This window comes from Aythya fuligula, chromosome 2 (assembly GCF_009819795.1).
Source record: "Aythya fuligula isolate bAytFul2 chromosome 2, bAytFul2.pri, whole genome shotgun sequence".
Lineage (NCBI taxonomy): Eukaryota > Metazoa > Chordata > Aves > Anseriformes > Anatidae > Aythya > Aythya fuligula.
Window position 1 is genome coordinate 61,830,989 of NC_045560.1, and position 12,645 is coordinate 61,843,633.

General features: G+C 40.1%; 1 protein-coding gene across 1 annotated transcript in view; it reads left to right on the forward strand.

Moving 5' to 3' along the window:
* Positions 1 to 12,645, forward strand: part of BBS9 (Bardet-Biedl syndrome 9) — a 202,466-nt gene that overhangs the window by 144,426 nt on the left and 45,395 nt on the right. Inside the window, exon 20 of the mRNA XM_032181069.1 lies at positions 4,863 to 5,045. Coding sequence (XP_032036960.1) covers positions 4,863 to 5,045 — 183 coding nt within the window. The remainder of the gene's footprint in view (positions 1 to 4,862; positions 5,046 to 12,645) is intronic.

The following is a 12,645-nucleotide window of genomic DNA, read 5'->3' on the forward strand; positions in this document are numbered from 1 at the left end:
ATATATATTAAATACTGTACTTTCAAGACATTTCTATACATCTTATTATTTATTTATTTTTTTTAGCCACCTTTCATTTTTAGCTTTCTTTTTGTTTGACAACTTTGTGTTTTTAAGAAAAAAGGAAAAGGAAAAAGTCTATTAAGCAATGGTAGGGCTTATGCAATATAGACAGACTTGCTACTTGATAATTTTTAGTTGGACTAAAATCTTTGCTGTTAAACTATGCTTAGGACCACCAATTGCAATATATTTTTCTACCTAACCCTTGAAGAAGTGAGAGACATGGGGAGAGATTTCCTTTCCCCTTTCCCTTTCTTTCTTTTCTCTTTTTCTTCTTAATAGATCTGTTTACAAAGATAATAAAATAAATGTTACCTAAACAGATTGAACTGTAAAAATTAACGCCAAAGATATTTTTTGACAGTTGTTCTTTCTGGTGTGTATGTTTTGTTTGTTTGTTTGTTTGTTTATGAAGTTGCTTTGAAAACAACCTAAAGGTTTTTTTTGGTATTAGGTGTTGTTTGGAAGTACTGGGACATATTTGTTTTATAGCCTATCAAAAGGTGAGCATCTCCTTTGCTTATAATTACTAAAATAGAAAGAAAGCATATTCTGAAGACTTCTTGAAATGAAGCACCGTGTAGTAACTTTTTTTTTATGTTCTGAGGTATACAGTACAATATAAGTTTTAAGTGTAGGGCAGAGTGAGAGATGATCTGGGAATTCATGAGTGACTCAGTCTAGGTGTCCTTTTCCTCTTGTGTTAGCAGTGTTCAGGTAGTTGTCACACAAACACAATGGTATTTGCCTGCTTCTTCAGCCTTACTGATATTAGCTGAGTTTTATCCAAAAGGAGGATACATTTAACTTGCCTTTATTCCAAATTCCAGGAATTCTGAATATATTGTACAGAGAACTTGTCTGTTCTTGCTGTTTGTCTTCTGTGAAAGATGGAGCTGATTACTGCACACAATTAATGGTTACAGTGATCAGTTACAACTTGATGTAAGGTACTGTGCAGCGGTGCATTTGGCACATGGCTTTGTCACCCTTAACTGCTGAAAAGCAAGCATACTGTGGAACTGCACTGCACCTCATGTAGAACATGAGGTAGACAGAGCACCAGCTTTTTCATCTGAGCAAGTGTAATGCAGTCATGTTTGCATCAGGTGATTCATGGCTGTGATACTATTGCTTTCCTCCAAGCGATGTATGTTACATGTTTTTTCACTGTTAGGGATTAATTTAACACTTCTTAGTATGGTTAGGTGGTATTTTGTTTTGCCTTCTTGTTACTCAGCTCTGATTTATGTAGTGTTTGGATTCATAAGTGTCCTGTGGGTTCTCCATTTTATTTGGAAATGCTATGTTTTACAATCCAAAACAAAAGCTATCAACACATTTTGTTTGAAATGCTTCATATTTATAGTTCCCTGAAATTCTCTGTTGCCTTTATCTTCCCAGTCACATGGGAACTTTGAGGGAACACACACATCTCTAATGCCAGTGTTGCAGATTTAAAAATAGTTTTCCTCCACCAAATGCTAACAGCTGGTTGGCTTCGTTTCCAGGCTGAAATTGCATTGTATAGTATTTTCATTTTCCTGTTGTTGCCAAATGTTAATGGATCCAGCTCTGCAAATTTTACTATGTAAATTCTGTTGTAATACTAATTAAAATTTAACTGCATTTATGAGGCCTTTCACAACTCCAGTCAAGCACATACTACTTCATTTTGCAGATAAATAAAAAGGGGAAAGTGGTTCAGGGGAAGTGTTTTGTGTTGATTTAAATGACAGTGAAGATGATGTGTATTGCTGCTAGCCATTATTTGGGCAATGCTAAGATCTGGTGTCATTCAAGAGAACAGGTCTTTTAAGTTGTGCTCCAACTCTAGGACAAGCCACTAACCTTTGTTCCTTTCCTTTAGTTGAAGTAATTCAGTGCAAGTACCCCAGAAAATCCATTGCTGATATATTGAAATTATAGCAATTGAATATTGAAATCACTTTCGTCTTTGCTTTTCACTAGTGACAAAAATGTCTAGCCACTGTGCTTCAAGAAAGAAGGGATTCTTAGCAATATGTTTCCAAAACGTCCTTTTTCACCCCTAAGAGTAGGAAATTAGAGAAGGGGGGCAGGAAACCTGTGTGGATGAGCAAGGAGCACATCAAGAAGATCAAAAGGAAGAGGAAGGTCTATGAAATGTGGAAAAAGGGCCTGTCCTCTTGGGAGAATATGGAAGTGTTGTCAGGGCCTGCAGGGATGCGATGAGGAAGGGGCTAAAGCCCACCTAGAGATGAGGCTTGCAAAAGAGATAAAGGATAATAAGAAGGTTTTTTTAAAAGTATGTAAACAGTAAAAGGAAGACTAGGGATAATGTGGGTCCCTTGCTGAATGAGTGGGGTGTCCTGGTAATGGGAGACACCGAGAAGGTGGAGATACTGAATGCTTTCTTTGCTTCAGTGTTTGCTTCAAGGACTCCGCCCTAGGACTCTGGGACCCTGGAGGGAGGAGAAAGGGTCTGGGAAATGGAAAGCTCCCCCCTGGTTGATGAGGGAGTGGTTTGGGAGCATCTGAGTGGGATCAACGCACACAAATCCATGGGTCCCAATGGGATCCATCCACGTGTGCTAAGGGAGTTGGCAGAGGTGATCGCCGAACCACTCTCTATCATCTTTGAAAGGTCCTGGAGAACAGGAGAGGTGCCTGAAAACTGGAGGATAGCCAATATCACTCCGGTCTTCAAGAAGGGCAAGAAAGAGGATCTGGGAAACTACAGGCCAGTCAGTCTCATCTCTGTCCCTGGAAAAGTGATGGAACAGCTTGTTCTGGATGCCATCTCCAAGCAATTGGAAGAGAAGAAGGTTATGAGGAGTAGTCAGCATGGATTCATCAAGGGGAAGTCATGCTCAACCAACCTTGTTGCCTTCTATGATGGCATCACCAGCTAGGTAGATGAGGGGAGAGCGGTGGATGTCATCTACCTTGACTTTAGCAAGGCTTTTGATACTGTCTCCCATGACATCCTACTAGCAAAGCTGTGAAAGTGTGGGATAGATGAATAGACAGTGAGGTAGGTTGAGAACTGGCTGACTGGCTGAGCTCAGAGGGTGGTGATCAGCAGCGCAGAGTCTGGCTGGAGACGTGTGACTAGTGGTGTTCCCCAGGGGTCAGTGCTGGGTCTGATGCCGTTCAACATCTTCAACAACCTTGACAAGGGAATAGTGTCTGCCTTCAGCAAGTACGCCGATGACACAAAGCTGGGAGGAGTGGCTGACACACCAGAAGGCTGTGCTGCCATTCAGCGAGACCTGGACTGGCTGGAGAGATGGGTAGGAAACCAAATGAGGTTAAACAAGAGCAAGTGTAGAGTCCTGCACCTGGGAAGAAACAATTGGATGTATCAGTACAGGCTGGGGGACGACCTGCTGGAGAGGAGCTCTGCGGGGAAGGACCTGGGGGTCCTGGTGGATGACAGGTTAACCATGAGCCAGCAGTGTGCCCTTGTGGCCAAGAGGGCCAATGGGATCCTGGCATGCATTAAAAGGAGTGTGGCCAGCAGGCCAAGGGAGGTGATCCTCCCCCTCTACTCTGGCCTCACCTGGAGTACTGTGTCCACTTCTGGGCTCCCCAGTACAAGAAAGACAGGGATCTCCTGCAAAGAGTCCAGTGGAGGGCCACAAAGATGATACAGGGCCTGGAGCATCTTCCTTATGAGGAAAGGCTGAGAGACCTGGGTCTGTTCAGCCTGGAGAAAAGAAGACTGAGAGGGGATCTTATCAATGTTTATAAATACCTGAGGTGTGGGAGACAGAGGGATTTGGCCAATCTCTTTTCAGTGGTTTGTGGGGACAGTGGCCACAAAATAGAGCACAGGAAGTTCCGTACCAACATGTGAAAGAACTTCTTCACGGTGAGGGTGACGAAGCACTGGAACAGGCTGCCTAGGGAGGTTGTGGAGTCTCCTTCACTGGAGATATTCAAGGCCTGTCTGGACGCCTACCTGGGCAGCCTGCTCTAAGGAACCTGCTTTGGCACAAGGGTTGGACCCAATGATCTCTCAAGGTCCCTTCCAACCCCTAAAATTCTGTGATTCATAGTGCTGTGAGTGGACAATATTATCTACAATGACATGTTATTTCTGAAATGAGTAAAATGTATTATAATAGCTTTTCTGCTTTTCCCACCACCTTGAAGTACTCAGTCAAACTATCCTACCATCTTACAAGAGATGAATCTGCCATTTTACTTTATTTTAAAAATTCTTTCAATATCTATGACAGTTATTTTAAAGCAATATTGCTGTCAGAAACATGATCCATAATGTTTACTTTTTGGCATAAATGCTGTAACAACTAGTGCAAAACAGAGAGAGATCTGGGAATTAATAAAGTTACAGATGGCTATCATGTGGAAATAATAATATATTGCATTTTTAGTGGAATAAAATCAATGTATTGCTTTTGATTAATACAGTAGGCTTGCTGGTCATACAGGGATTAGCGTTGTGTGGTATAAACCTGAAAGTTAGTTGGTTATCCTGTATTATGTGTCATGATGAGGATCAATTTCAGGAATGCCTTAAGAATACACACTAAACAGAATAATTCCTACATTGCTTGCAGTACTAGATAGATTAATTATATTGCCATCTGTACTTGAAATTATCTTGGGTATGCAAAGGAAAAATCTAGATAAATGATAACTCACTTAATACTCTGTGGTTTTTGTTTATGGAAGACAGAATTCCTCAGGATATTCTACGGAAAAAACAAGAGTGTGCCAAATGTAATTTCAGTGTTGAGTGTTCATGGATGGTAAAATTTATACTTAACAGAAGTTTGTAATTTTTGCAGGTAATAGCTCTAGCAGATGCAGCAGAAGAAAACCAAGCCAACATGTTCCAGGCATTCACAAAGTTGAAAAGTGCCACCCATCTGGTGATTATGCTGATCAGTCTGTGGCAGAAACTCAACGCTGACCAAATTGCTATTATGGAAGCTGCATTTTTGCCATTAGCAGAAGATACACAAGAGCTGGTAAGGATCTTTAAGAATTACTTGAAAAATGCTATTTAGAAGAGTTTAAGAACTTAAATTTACATGTTTGTCTGTGCTCTTTGTTGGAGATGATTCTTTGAAGCGATCAAGTAGGTGTGTAATGCAACCTGTATGGTTTCACAGTGAATTAGAAAAGTAGGACTAAGTAACAGAACGGTTCATGAGAAGATAGTTTAGAATCATAGAACATCTTGCTTAATGATGCAGTTACAGCCACGCCACAGATGCTTGCGCTTGCTGATGTCCCTGGCCAGCCATAAAACATCTGTTGCTTTCTGAACACGCTCATTCAGCTTGCAACCTCATGTCCTAGCCTCACATATCACTGTCATGTTGCAGCCTCATTGTTGCTGCCTCATCTCACAGCCTCAAGTACCAACATCATATCCCAGCATCTGTTTTGGGTTTGTGTGGCAACATTTTGGTAGTCTGGGAGCCGTGTGGGTGACTTCTGTGGTAAGAGACCAAGAGCTGCCCCATTTCAGAGAAGATCCAGTTCCAGGTAGCTCCAAAAGGGAACCTCTGCTGGCTGAGGCTGGTACTTCCATAAAGTGCCACAATGGTGGCACTTCTGTGCTAACATATTTAAGAAAGACTCCAAAACGCTGCACACAGCATATGGATGACAGGACTGAGGAAATGTGAGAGAGACAGCCTTGCAGACACCAAGTTCAGTGAAGGAGGAGGCAGGAGACGCTCCAGGTGCCAGAGCAGAAGTTCCACTACTGGCTATGGAGAGGAACATGGTGAAGTAGGCTGTCCACTTGTAGCTTGTGTTATATGTTGGAGCGGATCTCCAAGTTGCAGCCTGTTGAGGACCAACGCAAGAGCAAGAGGATGTGGCCTGAAGGAGGCTGCAGCATGTGGGGAGCACATGCAGGATCTGAATTACAGCTGGAAGTGCAGTCCATGAAGACCAGTCCATGCTGGAGCAGTCTGCTCCTGAAGGACTGCGCCCTGTGGTACAGCTCCTGGGCTAGCACTTCTCAGGCCGCCAGGAATTCGTTTCTGCCCCAGGTTCAGGAGAATTCTTCTGTCAGCTTTTTTCCTGCTAGGGCATGGTCACCTTTATGGCTGCTGCCCTCATCCAGTTACCCAATGCCATGATAATTTCCCATCCCCCAAATGACTTCCAACTCAGTTGCTTTTTAGGATTTATTTATTCTTTCTTAAATGCCAGGCCCAGCCTGGCAGCCTGCATGTTCACCAGCCCCTGGCTCCTCCTGCCGGGCCCTGCACAGCCACAACGGATCCTCAGGGTTGATGTTCAGTGGGGACTGGGGCCACCTGCGCCCGTCCTGCTCCCAGTGCCAGGAGAAGCTGCGGACGAGCTGGCGTGGCGTGGCGGGGCTGCGATCCCTGTGCCTGGGCGAGACACTGTGGGACCGGTAGCTGGAGGGGCTCCGCCATCGCTGCTGCTGCCGCCGCCACCCCAGCCCCACGTTGCGCTGGAACCTTCCCCAGGGCTGGTGGGCCGAGGCGTCCTGCACGGGGTGTGGCACCAGCCTCACGATGGTGATGATGGGCTGGCGGCAGAGTGGGCTGGTGGCTCTGTGGGCGGCCCGGGGCTGGATGCGCTCCCTGCAGAAACAGTGCCTGCAGGGGTCCAGTCGTGCTGCGTCAGCCAGCGGGCCCAGGCAGATGGTGCAGCTCTCTTCTACTGGGGCCTCTGATTGCAGCTCCTGGTGTGGCTGGCTCATTGTCCCCGTGGCCACTCTAGCGTGGAGATGCTTGTTGTTCCCGGGACACTGCTCTGATGTCGAAGGAGCTGATTGTCAAGAGGAAATGGGCCCAGTAAAGTGGGAACGTGCATGAGAACTCAAGAGTTGTTTGAAGAATATCAGGAACATCGTTAGCTCTTGACTGCACCAGGAGGGTGGTAGAAATGAACAGCATCTGTTGGTTACCTGAAGTCATGGTGTCCTATGCTTTCTTAGGCATAACAGTTAAAAATGGTATAAAACAGCCCTGATTTTTACCTAAAACAGAGCTCCTTATGTCTAAGAAACTTCCTGTGCTGCTCCGTGGAGAGGGGAGCCAATGCTGGAGCAGTCCGCTCCTGAAGGACTGTACCCTGTGGGCTGGCAGCTCTCAGGCTGGCAGGCATTTTCTTCTGCCCCAGGTTCAGGAGACCTTCTGTCAGCCTTTTTCCCATTAAGGCATAGTTACCTTTATGGCTTCTCCCATTACCCAGGCTTTTCCATGCCCATGATGATTTCTTGACCCTCAAATGACTTCCCATCCTTGAGTATCCCGCATGTGCCTACCACCTCTGTCCTCTCTTGGTTACCTGAAGTTACTCTTATGTCTCATCGGTATAAAAAGAGCCTGATTTTTACACTAAATGTAGCTTCTTTCCTTTGAGAATCTTCCTGTATTGCGTGTGATTCTCTTTTCCTAGTGTTCGCGTTGTCTTTTACTGTTATTTAGTTATTTTTTCCTCCTAAAAGGGGTTGGAACTTTGCTCCAATGTCACATTAACTGATTTTTACTATCATGATGTATATTTCCACTACTTGTAATCACTACTACTGTCAGTTATTGCTATACTCTTAGCATATACTACAGTGATGAATTTTCTTTCTGGTAGTATCTATATCTACATAGATGGTAGTATAGGTAGTATCTGTGGTTGCTTAGTTTCCATCTTCACATCACAAAGTCCTGGAATCTTACAGTATCCTGAGTTAGAATGGACACACAAGTATCATTGATTTCAGCTTCCTGGCTCCACACAGGGCCTCCTAAAATTCAAACCCTATGTCTGAAAGTATTCTCCAAACACTTCTAGAACTTTGACAGACTCAGAGCCATTACTGCTTCCCTGGGGAGCCTGTCCTAGTGCCCAACCACCCTCTCAGTGCAGAACCTTTCCCTAATAACGAGCCTGAGCCTCCCCTGTCACAGCTGCAGGCCATACCCTGTTTGCTGTTCCCAGACAGGAGAGCTCTGTGCCTGTCCCTCCATAGTAGACTATCTTTACAGCTCTGTGTAGGGTTTTTGCAATGTACAGTGATTTAAGATTTAAATCTTGAAAACTTAAAGTGGTTTACTGCCATTTGGAAAGTCTGTGCAAAGCTCTAAGTGAACTTCACATCATCTACAGTTTCAACTGTGAAAAAAAGTATGTTTTGGTACTTTACACGATGTTGACCCATAGCAGGCAAAGCAAAACAGTTTTGATCAGATTTACTTTGGACTTTTGGCTCATTTAGACCTGTAAATCAAGCTGCACAACTGAGGTGTATGTATTCTTATGAATAGAATTGTAGGAAGATTCACATCAATTTCATAAAAGCCCAAACAGCCATTATTTGCATGACTCCCTTTTATTTTGCCATCAGACATCACATTGCCTTTGACACATGTTTTGATAAATCATGGGGAAATCTGTAGTGTATCATATAATACGAGATATCACTTTAATATATAACTCAATGTGGTTTCAGTATAGTAGTTCACAATATTCCATGTTAAAGCTGTAAGACCCCACATAAATATTGTTAAGATGTGCATCCTGCAGAGCAGCCAGGATGAAAAATGTAAACCAGCAATGACTGGAGGTGGAAATGGGTAATGAAACCTTTACAAAATATTGAAATACATGCCATATTGAAGTTGTTATGGAACGACAGAAATCTGAATGTAATTAAGGAGAAGTAGAATTAAGCAGGGGAGGGAAGAGGGGAATCTGACATAACAGTATTTATGGACAGAAGCTCCTAGCTAGTGTTCATGTTTCCTTGCAAGCAGTTGAGTGGAACTGTAGTGAAAGAAAGTACCCTGAAGGATTTTTTGTTTACTCAAACAATTCTGCACAATAGCTTGCTGTATTTTTATTTGGATGGAATGTGTTAGAAGACAGTTTGGATGCAGTGTACCTCTCCAGAATATTTTCTGCTTCGTTAACAGTAAGCTATGAGAATGTTGTATTTTTTTTTTTTTAACCAAAGGGAAAGGTTTAGAATATACTTTTACAGTAAAAGAAATGCTTCTCTGACCATAACATCAACATTATTCTCATACATGCTGTTCCTTTTAGAAAAGATTGCATCTTGTTTTCTAGACCTTTTGGCCACTCCAGTTAGATACTTAGCAAATAAAAAGAGGTATTTTGAGTTCTCATTGTCACTATTTTAAAATAAATTTTCTGTTGCTATAAACTTTTAAGAACATGTGAAATCTCATTTTCTTGTCTACAAAGGTAAAGCAAATACTACAAGCTTTCAAAATAGTTGTTTAAAATGAAATCTTGGTCTTTTCTCTTGTATTTTGATGATAAGGTCCTTAGGGTTCTGAAAATACCTTTCTTTTTCCCTTTTTCTTGCATTTTCTAATAGCTTAAATGTAAATTCTGTAAGTAACAGATATTTAGCATCATAGATTTTATTTCCAGCAATAAATTTCTAATTAACATCTAAATAGTATTTCTTTGTTTAAACTGACTAAAAGTATTGCATTTGTTTTGTACGGGAAATATGAGGACATTCCCTGTTTCCAGTGATTCTTCCATGAATTTTATGGAGTCTGAGAAGCATAACATCAGAAATTGCATGAGGTTTCTTGGGTTTTTGCTGTTCTCCAATGAGATAAATAAGGAGCTAATCTGTCAAGGAATTTAGCTGTAGTTTTGTTCTGATCTACTTTGTTACTATTGCAGGACTAATTTTGACACATTCAAAATAGAAATGTATATTGTCAGTTTCAGAGCATAGCGTTACAATTCCGTGCAAACTACACTTTAAAAAGTATACTAATTTAGAGTCTATATGTTGTTTTTATTATCTATTGAAATGTCTGACAAAATTGTTTTGGAGACGAAAGAAGCCATGATCACTCTAATAATATTAATGATTTATCAGAGATTTTATTGTACAATTCATTTTTCTTAGGAAAGTTGCTGACTGTTTTCCAAGACTAGCATATTTGCCATTAACTTAAATTAGGCATTGGCAACTATTGGATTACTAATATTGGATGTTTTTCAGTCATTACCCTTTTACCAAGCTCTGTTATATTGAGGGAGTTTTCAAAAATTAGTTTGTGATAGAGTATATGTTTACAATCAATAATCATTTTTGGAAGGGAAGGAATTTATCCAGACTAACTTAAAGGGTTCAAGGAGTTCATGCTACATGATAGTTTTGATATAATAGTTGCATGGTGTTTGGATTGACTGGCTCAGATGTCTGATTATTAAACTATTAATACTTTCTTTGTTTAACATGTTACAAGGAGAGAAAATGTCTGTCAATATTAACATTCTAATTTTAGGACTGATGGAGGGTCTTCAGCAGTATAATCATCAATATAGCTATCAACTTCACTCAAGAATAAATATTTTCATAGTTCTCGTGGTATTACCAAGTAATATCATAAATGCTTTTCATTGCTCAGAGTCATCCCTTTCTTGTTATACTTACATTTGTGATGCTATAGTTAATAATAACTATAAACTATCATCGAAGTACACTTTCATCTGCTTTTATTTAGGCTTGGCTTGAGAGCAACCAAGTAAACGTCTGTATTCTATCTTAATTTCCTACTGAAGTTGTAAATTGGGCAGGAAAAAACATGCCTGTGGGTAAAATGTGTGTATTTAAGTGACTCTGTGATCTAAGTATAATAATCTTAAGTTAATGAGTCCACATTTACTTTTTTACAGTGTTGATAGATAAAGTAGAAAAGTACACTTACAGGCAATGATGATAAAGAGAAGGTGTCATAAGAAAATCACAGAGCACCTTGGAAGAGTCATCAGAGTTAGTATTAAAAGCCTCTGTGCTTTCTGTATGAAGATGATATGAGCTTAAACCACTAGAAAAAGAAAAGATTGGTAATGTGGAAAAGCTAGGTAGTCTGCTAGGTTTTATGCATGGTAGTAGATAGGTTTTATTGTAGAGTTCTCAAGAAAATTTCAATTTGGGGAAATAATCCTTTATTGATTGAAAGTTTTCAAGATTAAATAAAAAATTAATTCTGTAGTTCTAAGAGGTTTAATTCTGTCAAAACTAATGGTATCCAACTTTTTTTCTTGAAATTGTTAATTAATGGTTAGAACTGTTGAAGCTTTGAGCTGATAATTACTTTGTTGGGGAGAGTGGTTTTCATGAGATCTAATTTTTAGAATTTCTATTAAAGTGTTTCTTTTCAATAATTTTTGTAATTAAAGTATAAACCAAACTGGGTCTTAATCATGGTAGAATACACCTGGAATATATATTTTTTTTATGTAACTCATATTTTCTGTACTCTCCTTGTTCTTTTTAGCCATATTTGGAATTCAAATCTTCAGCTATGTAACAAAAATATCTTAAAGTAGGCTGAAATATTTTTAATTATATTGTTTACAATGTGCTAGCACGCCTTATCATTTGTAAATACTTTGTAAATACTTTTTCTGCTTCTCTTAAACAAAAAAACAACCCTTCCTCCCACCCAAAAAAGACACAATCAAACCAAACCAAAAACAACCAACAAAACAAAAAACAGCAGAAACAAAACACAAGGTGTTAGGCAGTGACAAGTGGTAATTTGGAACTAGATTCCTGTATAGTTGTATCAATTTTTTTGAACAGACAAATTTATAGCAGATGCCCTTTTCTCCCCTTCTTCTGTACAGAAACTAAATGGTTAATGCATCTGAAAATAAGTAGTTTCAGGGGGATAAGCAAGTGAAATTTATTTCCTTTCTTTCCAGATTGGAAAAATGCATTAAATGATGTCTATCTATCATTTAAAAAAAAAAATCAAAATTAATAAATAAGTCTTTTACTTACTGAAATAAAGCCACTTAACAGTATTATTCAAAAAGACTGTTCAAATATGGTCAAGCATCTAAGTCCAGTATAAGTGGAAACAAAATGCTAGTGGCTTTTCAACCTGTAATCACCAAAATAAATGGAAGGAACTTCAAGGTTTTCTTGCTAAAAATCATAATTTTCAGTAGATAAAAAGAAAGTCAAACTGTCTGAAGCTTAATTTTGGTTGAGGGCAACATAAGAGTCTCAAGTGAGGGAAAGATGAAGGAATGAGATTTCTCACTCCTCCATGGGCAGGAAAGGTACAGTACAGGGGTTAAAAATGGAGTCATAGTGCCTGGATCCTGTCAATGTCTTTTGCTCAGGTATTTATGTGTGGCTCAATTTAGAGAATAAAAGAAGTAAGGGAATGGATCCTCTTCCAGCCCTCTTTGTTTTTGTGTTTTCACTTGGGAGTTAGAGCACTGAGCAGACCACTGCTTTCAGGGGGACCAGGCTACATCAGAGACAGTTAGAGTAGGTGGAGGGAAGGTCATGGGGTTGTAAAGCCACTAAAGTAGTGCAATTTGTTGGGTAACCATTTTTACTTTGCTTTTATTTGTGGTCCCTTAAAAGCAGGGTTTCAAATGGATTGATTACTTGTGAAATTTATAAGGTCTAGAAACAAAAGATCAAATATTTGTGATAAGTAATTTAAGGGAAAGAGATAATTTGAAGAGTGAGGTGGTAGTCTCAACATTTTTTTTAAGCACTATCACAATTCCTCTAGATGTTTGTGTATTATTTGGTTCCTGCAGTTAATTTTATTTAGTAAGAAA